This window comes from Pogoniulus pusillus, chromosome 39 (genome assembly GCF_015220805.1).
Source record: "Pogoniulus pusillus isolate bPogPus1 chromosome 39, bPogPus1.pri, whole genome shotgun sequence".
Lineage (NCBI taxonomy): Eukaryota > Metazoa > Chordata > Aves > Piciformes > Lybiidae > Pogoniulus > Pogoniulus pusillus.
Window position 1 is genome coordinate 1,505,501 of NC_087302.1, and position 17,847 is coordinate 1,523,347.

Sequence of the window (17,847 nt, forward strand, 5' to 3'; positions counted from 1 at the left end):
CTGCTGGCATCCCGTGCCCATGCTGGCTGGGAGGGGTTGCTGGCATCCCCCAGGCCAGCAGCATTGACAGCTGCCACCCTGAATTCATACTGCAGACCCTTCTTCAGGTTGGGCACCTTCATCTTCTTGCCTGCAGAAAGCAAAGCAGAGTGTGGTGAGCTCCTGGCCAGGCAGGACAGGGAGAGACAACAAAGCTGCACTGCTCTCATGGGGAGCTGGGGACTGAGCACCACAGAGTGGAGCCCCTGGGACAGGAGGGCTGTGGAGGTGCTGGAAGGTGTCCAGAGCAGGGCCAGGAGGATGAGCAGAGGGCAGGAGCTGCCCTGATGGGAGGAGAGGCTGAGGGAGTTGGGGCTGTGCAGTCTGGAGAGGAGAAGGCTCCAAGGAGACCTTCTTGTGGCCTTGCAGTGTCTGGAGAGGGCTACAGGAAAGCTGGGGAGGGACTTTTGAGGCTGTCAGGGAGTGACAGGACTGGGGGGGATGGAACTAAGCTGGAGGTGGGGAGAGTGAGGCTGGAGGTGAGGAGGAAGTTGTTGAGCAGGAGAGTGGTGAGAGGCTGGAATGGGTTGCCCAGGGAGGTGGTTGAGGCCCCATGGCTGGAGGTGTTTGAGGCCAGGCTGGCTGAGGCTGTGTGCAGCCTGCTCTAGGGTAGGGTGTCCCTGGGCATGGCAGGGGTTTGGAGCTGGCTGCTCCTTGTGGTCCCTTCCAACCCTGACTGGATCTATGATTCTGTGAATCATAGAATGGGTTGGATGGGACCTCAAAGTTCAACTTGTGCCAATCCCCTGCCATGGGGCAGAGACAGCTCCCACCAGCACAGGCTGCTCAAGGACTCATCCAGCCTGGTCCTGAACACCTCCCTGGGAAACCTGTGCCAGTCTCTCCCCACCCTCACTCTCAACACTTCCTTCCTCCTCTCCACTCTCCCAGCTCCAAGCCATTCTCCCTCCTCCTGCCACTCACAGCCCTTGCCCAAAGTCCCTCCCCAGCTCTCCTGCAGCCCCTTCAGGCACTGGAAGGTTGCTCTGAGGTCTGCCTGGAGCCTTCTCTTCTTCAGGCTGCACAGCCCCAACTCTCCCAGCCTGTCCCCACAGCAGAGCCTCTGAGGATCTTGGTGGCTCTACTAAAGTGCAGGCAAACAACAGCCACTGCCTTGCCCTCATCCTCTAAAGACAAAACCCCAGACAGAGGTCTCCTGGATGCAGTGGGGACAGTCAGCAGGGGAGGAATCCCAGGGGAGAAAGAGATCAGCAGGGGAGGAATCCCAGGGGAGAAAGAGATCAGCAGGGAAGGAATCCCAGGGGAGGAACAGATCAACAGGGAAGGAATCCCAGGGGAGAAAGAGATCAGCAGGGGAGGAATCCCAGGGGAGGAACAGAGGTGAGTTCTGAGGTGCTGAGCAGCAGCTCCTGCACCCTGCTGACCTCCTTGCCCGCCGCAGCTGCCCCAGGCTGCTGCCCTCACCTGCCAGGGGTGCAGTGTTGACTGGCAGCCAGGTGATGGTTCCCTTCTTGCGCTTCTGCACCAGGTAGCCCAGGATCTGGGAGCTGCCAGCCTTGCCAGGAGCCTTCCAGGCTATGGTGATGCTGTCCTTGGTGGCACAGACAATCTCAGGGGGGTCTGGGGCACCAGGGGTAGCTAGAAAGAGAGCAGAGCTTCATTACCAGCAGGCAGATCCCTGCTTCCTGCAGAGGGGGTTGGACTAAATGACCTCCAGGGGTCCCTTCCATCCCAGACCATTCCATGATTGTGATGTTATTTCTTTCAGACCAAGCCCTGGGCTGCAGGCAGAGGAGTGTGGGTATTGCCACTGGAATGTGCTGCCCAGGGAGGTGGAGGAGTCCCCATCCCTGGAGGTGCTGAAGCCAAGCCTGGCTGGGGCACTTAGTGCCATGGTCTGGGTGCATGGATAGGGCTGGGGGATAGGTTGGGCTGGAGGAGCTTGGAGCTCTCTTCCAACCTGCCTGATTCTATGACTCTCTGATTCTAAGGCAGGAGAGGGCATTCTGCCCTTGTACTCTGCTCTGCTCAGACCCCACCTGGAGCACTGCCCTGATGGTGCCCCCAGCAGAAGAAGGTCACAGAGCTGCTGGGGGCAGTCCAGAGGAGGCCACAAAGGTGAGCCAAGAGCTGGAGCAGCTCTGCTGTGAGGCTGAGGGGGCTGAGGGGTGCAGCCTGGAGAAAAGGTCTGAGCAGGGCAGAGCAGAGCAGAGGGGCAGAATCCCCTCCCTGTGCTGCTGCTCTCCCTGCTTTGGCTGCAGCCCAGCTCATGGTTCACTCTGAGCTGCCAGAGCATGCTGCCAGCTCCTGCCAAGCTCCCAGGTCCTTCTCTGCAGGGCTGCTCCCAATCCACTCCTCACCCAGCCAGGGTTTGTGCTCAGCACTGCCCTCACCCAGCTGCAGGACTTTGCCCTTGGCCTTGTTGAACTTGATGAAGTTGGCTTGGACTCAGTTCTGCAGCCTGTCCAGGTCCCTCTGGATGGATCCTTCCCTCCAGCAACACCACACAGCTTGGGGCCATCCACAGGCCTGCTGAGGAGCTGCTCTGGGCAGCCTGTTCCATGATCACAGAGCCACAGAAGCATCCAGGCTGGCACAGCCCCTCAGGAGCACCAAGCCCAGTCTAGAGCCCTGCTCTGCAAGAGTCACCTTAACCCACAGCCCCAAGCACCACATCCACCCCACCTGAGACACAGCCAGGCTGGGGGACTGCAGCACCTCCCTGGGCAGCTCATCCCAGCTCCTGACCACTCTCTCCATGGAAAACTTCTTCCTAATGTCCAATCTGAACCTCCCCAGCCTCAGCTTGAGGCCATTCCCCTTTGTGTTGTCTCATTCCCTGTGAGCAGAGCCCAGCAGCAGCCTCTCCACAGTGTCCCTGCAGATAGCTGTAGACAGCAATGAGCTCTGCCCTGAGCCTCCTCTGCTGCAGGCTGCACCCCCCCCAGCTACCTCAGCCTCTCCTCACAGGGCTGTGCCTGCCCAGCTCCCTCTGCAGAGTTCTCCTACCCTCTAACAGCTCAGCATGAGGAGAAACTACTTTGGCATGAGGGTGACAGAGCCCTGGAGCAGGCTGCCCAGGGAGGCTGTGGAGTCTCCTTCCCTGGAGACTTTCAAGCCCCATCTGGATGTGTTCCTGTGTGCCCTGCCCTGGGGGATGCTGCTTGGCAGGGAGGTTGGACTGGATGAGCTCTGGAGGTCCCTTCCAACCTCTGAAGTTTTGTGATCACCACAGGTTTGTGTGAAGCCTTCCCAGGTGGATCTGGAATCCTTCCCTGGCACAGGCTGCCCAGGGGGGCTGTGGAGTCTCCTTTCTGGAGATACTCAACCCCCTCCTGGCTGTGCTCTGTGTGAGCTGCTCTGGCTGCTGCTGCTGTGGCAGGGCTTGGGCTGGCTGAGCTGTGGAGCTCCCTCCCAGCCCCTGCCACTCTCTGCTGCTGTGATTCGTTGCATGCTCACAGCATTGGTGGCAGCACAGTGGCCTGCTCAGCACAGCAAACTCCTCACAGGCAATCCACCAAAGACAGGAATGAAGATCCTGGTCTGAACCCTGGTCCTGTCATGTCCAGCAGCCCCCAGAATGCATCGAGCTGTTGGCAGCCCTGAGGATGAGCCTGCAGGTGGCTGTGAGGAGCTCTCCCTTACCTTTGCCAACAGCCTTCACTTCATCCGACTCCAGCGGCTCACTGCTCCCCTCAGCACTCACAGCTCTCACCCTGAAGTAGTAGCTCAGATCTGCTTCCACTTTGCTGGTGGTGAAGGTAGTGCAGGTCCTGGGGGTCTCCCCCAAGGCCTCCCACTCGTTCTTGCCCCCCTGCTGCCTCTCCACCACGTAGCGCTGCAGCGGTTTGCCCCCATCGTCCTTTGGGGGCTTCCACTGGATGGTGATGCTGCTGGCAGAGCTTTCCACCACCTTGATGGGGCCTTCAGGTGGCTGGGGCTTGTCTGGAAAGAGGAAGCACAGCATCAGGGAATGGCAGGGGCTGGGAGGGAGCTCCACAGCTCAGCCAGTCCAAGCCCTGCCAGAGCAGCAGCACCCAGAGCAGCTCACACAGAACACAGCCAGGAGGGGTTTGGATATCTCCAGAGAGGAGACTCCACAGCCCCCCTGGGCAGCCTGTGCCAGGCTCTGCCACCCTCACAGGGCAAAATTCCTCCTCAGGTTCCCATGGAACCTCCTCTGCCTCAGCTTCCACCACTGCCCCTTGCCCTGGCACTGGCATCCCCCAGCACAGCCTGGCCCCAGCCTCTGCCACTCACCTTTGCATCTTTACCAGCACTGCTGAGGTCACCTCTCAGCTGCTCTGCTCCAAGCTCCCAGCCCCAGCTCCCTCAGGCTCTGCTCCTAACAGAGCTGTTCCCTTCCCTGCAGCATCTCTGTGGCTCTGTGCTGGGCTCTCTCCAGCAGTTCTGTGTCCCTCTTGACCTGGGGGGACCCAGAGCTGGACACAGCACTGCAGATGCAGCTCACACAACAACACAGAGTCTCAGTTGGCTCCAGCCCCAAACATGCTCCTGCTCTTGCTCAGCTGCTGGGAGCCTCTGCTTCTGCTGCACCCATGGCTGCAGAATGAGGCTTGGGTGCTTGGATGATCTTGAAGACCTCTTCCAGCCAGATCTTTACTCTGCTTTACCTTTACTCAGCTCTCCTCAGACCCCACCTGGAGTCCTGGGGGCAGTTCTGCAGCCCCCAGCACAAGCAGGACATGGAAGTGTTGGAGCCAGCCCAGAGGAGGCCACCAAGATGCTGAGAGGGCTGCAGCAGCTCTGCTCTGAGCACAGGCTGAGAGAGTTGGGGCTGTGCAGCCTGCAGAGGAGAAGGCTTGGAGGAGACCTTGGAGTGGCCTTGCAGGATCTGAAGGGGGCTGCAGGAGGGCTGGGGAGGGACTGTTGAGAAGGTCTGGGAATGAGAGGAGGAGGAGGAGGAGGAATGGGTTTGAAGTGGCAGAGGGGAGATTGAAAGTGGATGTGAGGCAGAAGTTGTTTGCAGTGAGGGTGGTGAGAGACTGGCACAGGTTGAGGGTGGTGAGAGACTGGCACAGGTTGAGGGTGGTGAGACACTGGCACAGGTTGAGGGTGCTGAGACTGGCACAGGTTTCCCAGGGAGGTTGTGGAGCACAGAAGCAGCCAATGTGATCAAAGATCACATTGGCTGCTTCTGTGCTCCACAACCTCCCTGGAGGTGTTCAGGACCAGGCTGGATGAGTCCTTGAGCGACCTGTTCTAGTGAGAGCTGTTGCCTGTGGCAGGAGGTTGGATCTGGCTGAGCTTTGAGGTCCCTTCCAACCTAACCCATTCTCTGATTCCATCTCTTCTGTCATTCTCTCTCTACACAACTTCCACTCTTCCACTTTTTGATGAGGAGGGTGGGGAGGAAGCCAGGCCCTTGCTGCAGGGGCCAAGAGTTCTCATCAGCACTGCACCAGCTCAGCTTGCTTTAAGGGACAGGACCCTTTTTGGTCTCCCCAAAGAGCAGAGGTGTTGATGGCAGAGGTGAATTTGGCCCTGATCATCTGTTTGAGATCTGCCTGCTGTGCTTGGTCTCATCATGTGTGGGCAGCAGGAGCAGGGCAGGGATGGTGCCACTGGACTGGGCACTGGGGAGGCCACACCTGCAGTGCTGAGGTCAGTTTTGGGTTCCCTCACTGCAAGATGGACATTGAGGAGCTGGAGCAGGTCCAGAGAAGGGCAACAATGGTAGGGAAGGGTCTGGAGAAGAGGCAGCCTCAGCAAGAGGGAACTGAGGTGAGTGGCTGCCAGGGAAGGGCCAGCAGAGGCTGAGCACTGCAGAGGCTGCAGCAGTGCCACACAGCAGCAGTGCCACCCAGCAGCAGTGCCACACACCAGCAGTGCCACTCACCAGCAGTGCCACCCGCCAGCAGTGCCACTCACCAGCAGTGCCACCCAGCATCAGTGCCACTCACCAGCAGTGCCACCCATCAGGAGTGCAACCCACCAGGAGTGCCACCCCCAGCGATGCCACCCACCAGCAGTGCTAGGGGGTCCCTGGGTCAACAAGACCAAGTGCCAGGCCCTGTACCTGGGTCACAGCAACCCCATGAATGCCCCAAGCTTGGGGCAGAGTGCCTGGAAAGAGCCCAGTGGGAAAGGACCTGGGGGTCACCAGCAGGTGGAGGTGAGACAGGAGGTGCCCAGGTGGGCAGGAAGGGCAGCAGCAGCCTGGGCTGGATCAGCAGTGGTGTGGGCAGCAGGAGCAGGACAGGGATTGTGCCCCTGGGCTGGGCACTGGGGAGGCTGCACCTTGGATACTGGGATCAGTTTGGGACCCCTCACTGCAAGAAGGACACTGAGGAGCTGCAGCAGGTCCAGGGGAAGGCAACAAAGGTGGGGAAGGGTCTGGAGAGCAGGGCTGGGGAGGGGCAGCTGAGGGAGCTGGGGGTGAGCAGCCTGGAGCAGAGGAGGCTGAGGGCAGAGCTCATTGCTCTCTGCAGCTGCCTAAGAGCAGGCTGCAGCCAGCTGGGGGTTGGGCTCTGCTGCCTGGGCTCAGGGGATGGAAGGAGAGGAAATGTCCTGGGATTGTGCCAGGGGAGGGTTAGGTTGGAGAGGAGGAAAAGTTTCTTTGCTGGAGGAGTGGTGAGGGCCTGGCAGAGGCTGCCCAGGGAGGTGGTGGAGTGCCCATGGCTGGAGGGGCTGAGGAAAGCTGTGGCCATGGCACCTGGGGGCAGGGATTGGTGGCCATGGTGGGGCTGGGCTGGTGCTGGCCTGGAGGCTCTCAGAGCCCTCTGCAGCATCTCAGCAGTGATGCAGCAGCTGGTGGGGTCCAGCAGCTGCCCTCCTCTGCTCAGCGCTGCTGCTTTGTGCAGTTGGTGCAAAGCTGCAGCTCTCAGGGCACTTCCCCACTGTGTGATCACCCCCACGATGGGCACCAGGGGCAGGTTTGCTGGAACCAGCCCTGCTGGAAGCCTTCCCAACCCGGGCAGAGGTGGTGCTGCAGTGGCCTTGGCAGCGCCCGGCTGGAAGCGAGGCTCAATGAGCTGAAAGCTCCTTTCCAACCTTGGTGAGGCTCTGCCAGCCCCGAGGCCCCTCTGGGGCTCTCACCTACTACCAGCAGCTTCAGGTTGATCTCCAGGACGCCGCTGTCGTTGCGCAGCCTGACTGTGTAGTGCCCAGAGTCGCCCCTCTGGCTGCTGGCGATGCAGAGCAGGGAGGAGCTCTCGCTGCGGTCCAGGCGCACCCTCGCGTCCTCTGCCAGCTCCATCCTGTCCTTCAGCCACGCAGCCCTGATGGGCTGGCGACCCTCAAAGGGGATCTTGATCTTCACACTCTGCCCAGCCTTGGCCACAGTAGGGACGCTCGAGAGGTTCTGCAGGAGGACTTTGTCCACGCGTGGGGGGTCTAAGGGAGGGGTGCAAGAGCGTTAGAAGCTGCGGTGCAAAGAGGGTGAAGGCTTGCAGGAGAGAGGTCCCTCCGTGGTGCTGCCAAGGATGCTGAGGGGATCACAGCATCAGCAGCTCAGGGAGCAGGATGGGTTGGGGACTGAGCTGTGGGAAGGCAGTGAAGGGGAAAATGATTTGGGGGTCCTGGCAGATGGGAGAGTGAGCATGAGCCAGCAATGGGCTCTGGGGGGCAGGAGGGGCAGTGCCATCTGGGGTGGGTTAGCAGAGCTGTGGTGAGCAGGTCAAGAGAGGTTCTCCTGCCCCTCTGCTCTGCCCTGCTGAGGCCACATCTGCAGTGCTGTGTCCAGTTCTGGGTCCCCACAGTTCAAGAGGGACACAGAACTGCTGGAGAGAGTCCAGCACAGAGCCACAGAGATGCTGCAGGGAAGGGAACAGCTCTGTTAGGAGCAGAGCCTGAGGGAGCTGGGGCTGGGAGCTTGGAGCAGAGGAGCTGAGAGGTGACCTCAGCAGTGCTGATAAAGATGCAAAGGTGAGTGGCAGAGGCTGGGGCCAGGCTGTGCTGGGGGATGCCAGTGCCAGGGCAAGGGGCAGTGGTGGAAGCTGAGGCAGAGGAGGTTCCATGGGAACCTGAGGAGGAATTTTGCCCTGTGAGGGTGGCAGAGCCTGGCACAGGCTGCCCAGGGGGGCTGTGGAGTCTCCTCTCTGGAGATACTCAACCCTCTCCTGGCTGTGTTCTGTGTGAGCTGCTCTGGGTGCTGCTGCTCTGGCAGGGCTTGGGCTGGCTGAGCTGTGGAGCTCCCTCCCAGCCCCTGCCACTCTCTGCTGCTGTGATTCGTTGCATGCTCACAGCATTGGTGGCAGCACAGTGGCCTGCTCAGCACAGCAAACTCCTCACAGGCAATCCACCAAAGACAGGAATGAAGATCCTGGTCTGGACCAAAAGGCCTGAAACTTAACTCCAAATCTTTGGGATAGAAATAGAAGCTGCTCAGGAAGGCTCCCTGTGAAGCCTGGAGATAATGCACCAAACTACAGAACATCTGCTGGAGGGGCTGGAGAGCAGGGCTGGGGAGGGGCAGCTGAGGGAGCTGGGGGTGAGCAGCCTGGAACAGAGCAGGCTGAGGGCAGAGCTCATTGCTCTCTGCAGCTCCCTGAGAGCAGGCTGCAGCCAGCTGGGGGTTGGGCTCTGCTGCCTGGGCTCAGGGCATGGAAGGAGAGGAAATGTCCTGGGATTGTGCCAGGGGAGGGTTAGGTTGGAGAGGAGGAAAAGTTTCTTTGCTGGAGGAGTGGTGAGGGCCTGGCAGAGGCTGCCCAGGGAGGTGGTGGAGTGCCCATGGCTGGAGGGGTTGCAGGAAGCTGTGGCCATGGCACCTGGGGGCAGGATTTGGTGGCCATGGTGGGGCTGGGTTGGTGCTTGGGGTGGATGATCTCAGAGGGCTTTGCCAACCCAACCAATGCCATGACCTAGATGGAACTTCTTTGCAGTGAGTTTGTGCCAGTGCCCAGCTCCAGGTTTCTCTTCTGCCTACAGCAGCTGGGGCCAGCAGGCTGCAGGGCACCTGGGACCTGCTCACCTTCCACGAAAATGGAAGCCTCAGTTTTGATATCTCCACCTTGGAACCTGTACTTCCCAGCATGGATGTCCTCCACTTTGTTAATCACAAGCTTGTGGACCAGGCCTTTCTTTTCAATGATGACTCCATCCATGCTTGTCAGCTGCAAGGGAAACACAGAGACACACTCAGAGAGAACCCAGGCTGGAACCGGGCAGACGAGGACTGGAAATGGCCTCGGGGAGCCACAGGACACACAAGGACTGGCAACGAGTCACAGCAGCACAGACTGCATCATTAGAAGGGACCCTCAAAGGTCATCTTGTCCAGCCCCCCTGCAGTCAGTGCCCACCTGCAACCCAGAGAGCAAACCAGAGCCTCCTACTGGCCATCCTCTGAGTACTGGTGGAAAAGAAGCTGCACCTGACCCAGCAGTGCACAGCTGCAGCCCAGAGAGCAGCCAGAGCCTGGGCTGCAGCCAGAGCAGTGTGGGCAGCAGGGTGAGGGAGGGCATCCTGCCCCTCTGCACCCTCTGCTGAGACCCCACCTGCAGCTCTGTGCCCAGTGCTGGAGCCTCTGGTACAGGGAAGGTCTGGAGGTGCTGGAAGGTGTCCAGAGAAGAGCCAGGAGGGAGAGCAGAGGGCAGGAGCTGCCCTGCTGTGGGGACAGGCTGAGGGAGTTGGGGCTGTGCAGTCTGGAGAGGAGAAGGCTCCAAGGAGACCTTCTTGTGGCCTTGCAGTGTCTGGAGAGGGCTACAGGAAAGCTGGGGAGGGACTTTTGAGGCTGTCAAGCAGTGATAAGACTTGGGGGTGTGTGTGGAGCAGAACTAGAGGAGAGAAGATTTAGATTAGACCTTAGGAAGAAGTTATTCACCATGAGGGTGCTAAGAGCCTGGCACAGGCTGCCCAGGAAGGTGGTGGAAGCCTCACCCCTGGAGGTGTTTAAGGCCAGGCTGGATGTGGCTCTGGGCAGCCTGCTCTAGCATGAAGTGTCCCTGCCCATGGCAGGGGCTTTGGGGCTGGATGGTCCTTGAGGTCCCTTCCAGCCCTGACAGCTCTGACAGGAAGTAAGGAGCAGAATCACAGAGCCACAGGAGCATCCAGGCTGGCACAGCCCCTCAGGAGCACCAAGCCCAGCCTAGAGCCCTGCTCTGCAAGAGTCACCTTAACCCACAGCCCCAAGCACCACATCCAACCCACCTGAAACACAGCCAGGCTGGGGCACTGCAGCACCTCCCTGGGCAGCTCATCCCAGCCCCTGAGCACTGTCTCCATGAAAGAGAGGCAGAGAGCAGAGCACTGCTAAGCCAAGGGGACAGCAGCTGGAGGACACCTACCTTTAGCCCATCCTTGAACCAGGTCCCTGTCACATCTTCCTTGCTGACAGTGCAGGACAGCTCTGCAGGTTCCCCCTTCAGGACCCTGAGGTTGAGCAGCTGCTTGTTGAGGTAGCAGCGAGGTGCTGGGCATGCAGGGAAGGAAGAGTGAAGATGTCAGCCCTGGGTCACAGTGACACAGAGAGGTCTGCAGGTGGCAACAGGTGTGGGAAGGAGCTCTGCAGGAGCGTGGCCTGCAGTGATGACAGCCTTCGGTGCCCAGCTCTGGGCCAGCTGGCATCACCTGCTGGTGCTGAAGGAGGTGCCAACTGGCCTGCAGTCAATCTGCCCCTGACAGCAGCCCGGTGGGCAGTGGCTCCAAATCACATCACCCAGGCACAGATTTGCTATTTTAAGTCCCTGCTAATTGTCTTGGCTCCCTCAGCAGCCAGGAGGGAACCCCAGGCTGCTCCAGGCTATGGCTACACGACTTGATCAGCCCTCCCCCTGCACTCACCAAAGCCAGAGCTGCCCAAACCCTGCCCCCAGGCAGCCCCAGGGCACTGCTCTCTGCTCCTTGCATGCATGGAATGTTCTCTGCTCCTCCTACTCGTGGAATCCCAGGGTGGCATCAGCTGGAAGGGACCTTAAAGCTCATCCAGTGCCAAGCCCCTGCCATGGGCAGGGACACCTCCCACCAGCACAGGGTGTTCAGGGCCTCATCCAGCTTGGCCTTAGACACCTCCAGGGAGGTTGAAGAGCTCAGAACTGGACACAGCACTCAAGGTGTGGCCTGACTTTGACTCCTGAGGCAGCCTGATCTGAGCCACTGGGGTCAGGACACACAGCAAGGTAGAACTGGGATTGGAGGGAGAGGTAAGAAAGCTCCTACAGAACCCCCAGATCCCAGCATTTGGGGGGCTGGGGCTGGAAGGGACCTCTGGAGGTTGTCCAGTCCAACCCCCCCTGATAAAGCAGGGCACCCACAGCAGCTTGCCCAGGAGCACAGTGGCCAGGGGGGGTTTGGAAGATCTCCAAGAGGGGATCACAAAATCAGGTAGGGGTTGGAAGGGACCTCTGGAGATGATCCAGCCCAAACCCCTGCCAGAGCAGGAGCGCCCAGGGCAGGGCACACAGGACACATCCAGGTGGGGCTTGACAGCCTCCAGAGAAGGAGACTCCACAGCCCCTCTGGGCAGCCTGCTCCAGGCCTCCAGCACCCTCCCACCAGAGAGGTTTCTCCTGTTCAGATGGAACCTCCTGGGTCTGTGCCCACTGCCCCTTGCCCTGTCCCTGGGCACCACTGAGCAGAGCCTGGCCCCAGCCTTTGCTCCCCAGCCTGTGTCTGTCTGAGCACTGAGGGGTTCCTGCAGCCACACCAGGGCAGAGCATGAGCTGCAGCTTCTCTCCAGGGTTAGCAGTGTGAGCAGCAAGGTGCAGAGCAGCAGTGCAGAAGCCACCAGTTAGGCACCTACCTTTCAGCTCTTGCAGGTGGTAAGGTCTCCTCTTCTCCAGGCTCTCCACACTCTTGAGGAACCCATTGGCTGTCAGATCGAGGTCAGGCTCCTGCCTTCTCTGGTTTATTGAGGGAAGTCCCCCAAAAAGGTCTGACATCTGACCAGCACTCAATGCACCTGGCCCAAACCAGCCTGAACTCTTCCCCCAAGCAGATCTGCTCTGGGATTTGCCTCCTGCCCCTCCAAAGGCAGAGCTTTTGCCAGCAAGGGAGCCTGACTGTCCTAAACCTCTGCCCTCACCCTTGGCATCTGCTTGACCTGGGAGTGCCTCTCTGCCACCAGATGAACCTTTGTCCCCTGATCCTCTGAGACCTCCCTGCCCACTTTCCCCTCCTGCAGACTTCCCAAGGCCTGAGCCCAGCCCATGCTCACCACCTTGCCCTCCTGCTCCACCTTCCCTGCCATGGCCTGCATCACCTCCCAGCCTGCCAACTGCACCCACACCAGCCCTGGCCCCAGCTGTGCCACCATCCCTGGCATACAGAGACCCAGCACCCTGCCCTGCAGAGCCACCAGCACCACCACCCCCAGAGGAGAGGCCAACTCCTGCTGCTCCACCTCTGTCCCCTTGGGCTCCGCTCAGCACAGCATCCCTGCCGTGGGCAGCTCCCACAGCTCCTGCACCTCCAGAGGGCAAACCACCAGCTGCTGCCACAGCCCCACTTGGGAGCCCTTCCCTTCCATGGGGAGATCCTACTGCTCCTGCCCCAGCAGCTCCAGCTGGGAGCCCTTCCCTTCCATGGGGAGATCCTACTGCTCCTGCCCCAGCAGCTCCAGCTGGGAGCCCTTCCCTTCCATGGGGAGATCCTACTGCTCCTGCCCCAGCAGCTCCAGCTGGGAGCCCTTCCCTTCCATGGGGAGATCCTACTGCTCCTGCCCCAGCAGCTCCAGCTGGGAGCCCTTCCCTTCCATGGGGAGATCCTACTGCTCCTGCCCCAGCAGCTCCAGCTGGGAGCCCTTCCCTTCCATGGGGAGATCCTACTGCTCCTGCCCCAGCAGCTCCAGCAGCTGCTCCAGCTGGGAGCCCATCCCTGCCATGTGCAGGCCCAGACCCACCAGTGCCCTCTGCACCACTACCAGCTCCACTTCCCATTCCCACTGGAAGACTTCCTTTACCATAGGGACTACCAATCCCCCCTGCACCATCAACACCACCAGCCCCAGCCCCAGCTGGGAGTCCACCCTTTCCAAAGGGAGATCCAACTCCTCCTGCACCAGCACCACCAGCACCAGCCCCAACTGGGAGCCCACCCTTTCCAAAGGGAGATCCAACTCCTCCTGCACCAGCACCACCAGCACCAGCTCCACCTGGGACACCATCCTCTCCATAGGGAGATCCAACTCCTCCTGCACCAGCACCAGCTCCACTTGGGACACCATCTTTACCATAGGGAGAACCTACTCCTGCACCATCAAGACCAGCAACACCAGCACCAGCCCCTGCTGGAAGCCCATCCTTCCCATAGGGAGACCCAACTCCTCCTGCACCAGCACCCTGAGCTCCAGCAGGGAGCCCATCCTTTCCATAGGGAGACCCAACTCCTGCCCCAGCACCCCCAGCCCCAGCAGGGAGCCCATCCTTTCCATAGGGAGACCCAACTCCTGCCCCAGCACCACCAGCCCCAGCAGGGAGCCCATCCTTTCCATAGGGAGACCCAACTCCTGCCCCAGCACCACCAGCCCCAGCAGGGAGCCCATCCTTTCCATAGGGAGACCCAACTCCTGCCCCAGCACCACCAGCCCCAGCAGGGAGCCCATCCTTTCCATAGGGAGACCCAACTCCTGCCCCAGCACCACCAGCCCCTGCTGGAAGCCCATCCTTTCCATAGGGAGATCCAACTCCTGCCCCAGCACCCTGAGCTCCAGCAGGGAGCCCATCCTTTCCATAGGGAGATCCAACTCCTGCCCCAGCACCACCAGCACCTGCAACCCCAGCCCCAGCAGGGAGCCCATCCTTTCCATAGGGAGACCCAACTCCTGCCCCAGCACCACCAGCCCCAGCAGGGAGCCCATCCTTTCCATAGGGAGACCCAACTCCTGCCCCAGCACCACCAGCCCCAGCAGGGAGCCCATCCTTTCCATAGGGAGATCCTACTCCTCCTGCACCAGCACCACCAGCCCCAGCATCACCAGCTCCAGCTGGGAGCCCATCCTTTCCATAGGAAGACCCAGCTGCCCCTGCACCATGAGCACCAGCAAGTCCCCCTCCAGCTGGAATCCCATCCTTTCCATAAAGAGACCCAGCTGCCCCTGCACCAGCACCAGCCAAGCCAGCTCCAGCTGGGATCCCATCCTTCCCATAGGGAGCCCCAACTCCCTCTGCAGCAGCAGCTCCTGCAGGGATCCCATCCTTCCCATAGGGAGCCCCAACTCCCCCTGCAGCAGCAGCTCCAGCAGGGATCCCATCCTTCCCATAGGGAGCCCCAACTCCCCCTGCAGCAGCAGCTCCAGCTGGCAATCCATCCTTCCCATAGGGAGACCCAACTGCCCCTGCACCCCCAAATCCCCCTCCAGCTGGCAGACCTTCCTGCCCAAAGAGAGATGCAGCTCCCCCTGCACCACCCATGCCACCAGCAGCAGCTGCAGCTGGCAATCCATCCTTCCCATAGGGAGACCCAACTGGCCCTGTGCCAGCACCACCAGCCCCAGCAGGGAGCCCATCCTTCCCATAGGGAGACCCAACTCCTCCTGCAGCAGCACCACCAGCACCAGCTGCTGCTGGAAGCCCATCCCTTGCATGGGGAGACCCAACTGCCCCTGCACCACCAGCACCAGCAGCTCCAGTTAGGAGCCCATCCCTTCCATAGGGAGACCCAACTGCCCCTGCACCAGCTATGCCAGCATCACCCACACCCACCCCAGCATGCAGCCCATCCTTTCCATAAGGAGACCCAAGCCCACCTGCACCTCCAGCACCTGCTGGGACACCACCTGGACCATAGAAAGCTTCCATTGCCCCTGCAGAGCTGCCACCTGCACCAGTCCCAGCTCCATCTCCAGCTGGAAGGTCACTTGGGCCATGCAGCAGAGCAGAGCTTCCTGCCTGGCCTAGCTGCCCACTGCCATGGGGTGCCAGCCCATCCTTGCCATGGGTCCCTGCATGTCCTGCTTTGTTCATGCCTGCTCCATTCATCTCACCAGCAGCTGGCAGACCACCCCTGCCATGGGGGGACCTCACTCCTCCCTCAGCACCTGCACCATTCTTTCCAGCCCCTGGCCCAGACCTACCTCCTCCCATTCCAGCTGAATCAAAATCTATTCCATCTATCCCAGAACTTCCATCTGTAGCCCCCCCAAAGCCACCTCTGGTACCTCCATCACCTACTCTACCCCCCTCCAAGCCCACACCTTCTCCAACATCCATGCCAGTGCCAGCAGCACCCAGCACACCACCACCTCTGCCATCCACAGAGCACCATTCTCCTGCTCCTCCTAACCCATCCCCAGTGCCTGCCATGGAATCTTTGCCATGGACAGGCCTTAATCCACTTTTGCCTTTCAAACCTTCCAACCCAAAGCTGCTACCATCATTCATCACTGAGTCTCCGACCAGGTCTGCTCCGGAGGACTGCCCCAGTCCCACCCCTCCACCTCTGCTGGCTGCACGCAGCCTCTCTTTGCCCCACAGTGTTTGGCTTCCATCAGCATCAAGGGAGTGTCCTTGGCTGCCTCCTTGGGCTCCTCGGGCCCAGCTCCTTTGTGCCACACCAGTGTCCATCAGCTCATCCTCAGCAGCAGCATCTTCCCCACGTCGAGGTTTCTTGGGCCCATCTGTGTCTGGAGAAGCTTCTCTCACCCACTCAGATTTCTCTCTTTCACCTCCTGCACCCTGGAGCCCCTTCCCCTTGGCATCTGCAGTGGAGATGGGTGGGTGATGGGAGGAGGTGTCGGATCCCAGGGGAAGAGAAGAGTTAAAACAAGAACAATCAGTAGGTCAGCAACGACCTGGGAGGACATCTCAGCAGTTGGTGGCTTTCCCTGGAGGGCACAGACAGAGGAGGGCTGTAAATGAATCTCAGTTCAGCTCAGAGCCTGAGTGTTTGTGGTGCCACCCTCAGAGGACTCCACACTCCTTACTGAAGGAAAAAAACATCTGCAGAAGGAGATTCTAACCAGGCCTTCATCTGCAGAGGAGAGTCCAACCAGACCTTCATCTGCAGAGGAGAGTCCAACCAGACCTTCATCTGCAGAGGAGAGAGGGTCCAACCAGACCTTCATCTGCAGAGGAGAGAGGGTCTGACCAGACCTTCAACTGCAGAGAAGGGAAGGTCTAACCAGGCCTTCATCTGCAGAGGAGAATCCAATCAGACCTTCATCTGCAGAGGAGAGAGGGTCCAACCAGACCTTCATCTGCAGAGGAGAGAGGGTCGAGCCAGACCTTCATCTGCAGAGGAGAGAGGGTCCAACCAGACCTTCATCTGCAGAGGAGAGAGGGTCCAGCCAGACCTTCATCTGCAGAGGAGAGAGGGTCCAACCAGACCTTCATCTGGACAGGAGAGAGGGTCCAGCCAGACCCTCATCTGGACAGGAGAGTGGGTCCAGCCAGACCTTCATCTGCAGAGGAGAGAGGGTCGAGCCAGACCTTCATCTGGACAGGAGAGAGGGTCCAGCCAGACCCTCATCTGCAGAGGAGAGAAGGTCCAACCAGACCTTCATCTGCAGAGGAGAGAGGGTCCAGCCAGACCTTCATCTGCAGAAGAGAGAGGGTCCAACCAGACCTTCAACTACAGAGGAGAGAAGGTCCAACCAGACCTTCATCTGCAGAAGAGAGAGGGTCCAACCAGACCTTCAACTACAGAGGAGAGAAGGTCCAACCAGACCTTCATCTGCAGAAGAGAGAGGGTCCAACCAGACCTTCAACTACAGAGGAGAGAAGGTCCAATCAGACCTTCATCTGGACAGGAGAGAGGGTCCAGCCCGACCTTCCCCTGAACAGGAGAAAGGATCTCACCAGACCCTCATTTCCCCAGGTATTAGTACCCAGAGGCCTCTCAGCACAGGGTGCCCACAGGCAGCCAGCAGAGCAGGGTTTTGCTCCGACAGCTGCAGAGCCAAGCCCGTGGCACCCACCCGGGGGCACTTACACTCCACGAGGAGCCAGGCGTTGGAGGAGCAGTGCCCGGTGCTGAGCGTGTACATGCCGTTGTCAGAGGGCACCACGCCCTTGATGAGCAGCCTGTGGGTCAGCCCGTCCGGGCTCACCCAGATCTGGTGCTTCTCGCTGGGCTCCAGCTGGTGGCTTTTGTGGAGCCACACAGCGTCGTGGCAGGGGGTGCGCAGGACACACTCGAAGGCAGCATCTTCCTCCTCGGGGCAGCGCAGGTCGCTGAGCGGCTGCTTGAAGCTCACCGGGATGGCTGCAAGGGAAACATCCAGGGGGAAGGGGAAGGAGGGAGGGAGGAAGCGAGGGAGGAGGCGAGGGAGGGAGGAAGGAAGGGAGGGGGGAAGGGAGTGGGGAAAGGAGGAAGAGAGGGAGGGAGGAAGAGAGGGAGGAAGAGAGGGAGGGAGGAAGAGAGGGAGGAAGAGAGGGAGAGGAGGAAGGGAGGGAGGAAGAGAGGGAGAGGAGGAAGGGAGGGAGGAAGAGAGGGAGAGGAGGAAGGGAGGGAGAAAGAGAGGGAGAGGAGGAAGGGAGGAAGGGAGGAAGGGAGGAAGGGAGGAAGGGAGGAAGGGAGGAAGGGAGGAAGGGAGGAAGGGAGGAAGGGAGGGAGGGAGGGAGGAAGGGAGGAAGGGAGGAAGGGAGGAAGGAAGGAAGGGAGGGAGGAAGGGAGGAAGGGAGGAAGGGAGGAAGGGAGGAAGGGAGGAAGGGAGGAAGGGAGGAAGGGAGGAAGGGAGGAAGGGAGGAAGGGAGGAAGGGAGGAAGGAAGGGAGGGAGGAAGGGAGGAAGGAAGGGAGGAAGGGAGGAAGGGAGGAAGGGAGGAAGGGAGGAAGGGAGGAAGGGAGGAAGGAAGGAAGGGAGGAAGGAAGGAAGGGAGGGAGGAAGGGAGGAAGGGAGGAAGGGAGGAAGGGAGGAAGGGAGGAAGGGAGGAAGGGAGGAAGGGAGGAAGGGAGGAAGGGAGGAAGGGAGGAAGGGAGGAAGGGAGGAAGGGAGGAAGGAAGGAAGGAAG

The 17,847-nt window shown here is 60.2% G+C and overlaps 1 protein-coding gene across 1 annotated transcript in view; it reads right to left on the reverse strand.

Moving 5' to 3' along the window:
* IGFN1 (immunoglobulin like and fibronectin type III domain containing 1) overlaps nt 1–17,847 on the reverse strand; it is a 53,398-nt gene that overhangs the window by 11,710 nt on the left and 23,841 nt on the right. Inside the window, exons 11-19 of the mRNA XM_064173427.1 lie at nt 16,828–17,100; nt 14,972–15,595; nt 11,702–14,920; nt 10,248–10,372; nt 8,933–9,074; nt 7,060–7,356; nt 3,646–3,945; nt 1,465–1,638; nt 2–130 (exon numbers count right to left, since the gene is read on the reverse strand). Of these exons, the coding sequence (XP_064029497.1) occupies nt 2–130; nt 1,465–1,638; nt 3,646–3,945; nt 7,060–7,356; nt 8,933–9,074; nt 10,248–10,372; nt 11,702–14,920; nt 14,972–15,595; nt 16,828–17,100 (5,283 nt within the window). The remainder of the gene's footprint in view (nt 1; nt 131–1,464; nt 1,639–3,645; nt 3,946–7,059; nt 7,357–8,932; nt 9,075–10,247; nt 10,373–11,701; nt 14,921–14,971; nt 15,596–16,827; nt 17,101–17,847) is intronic.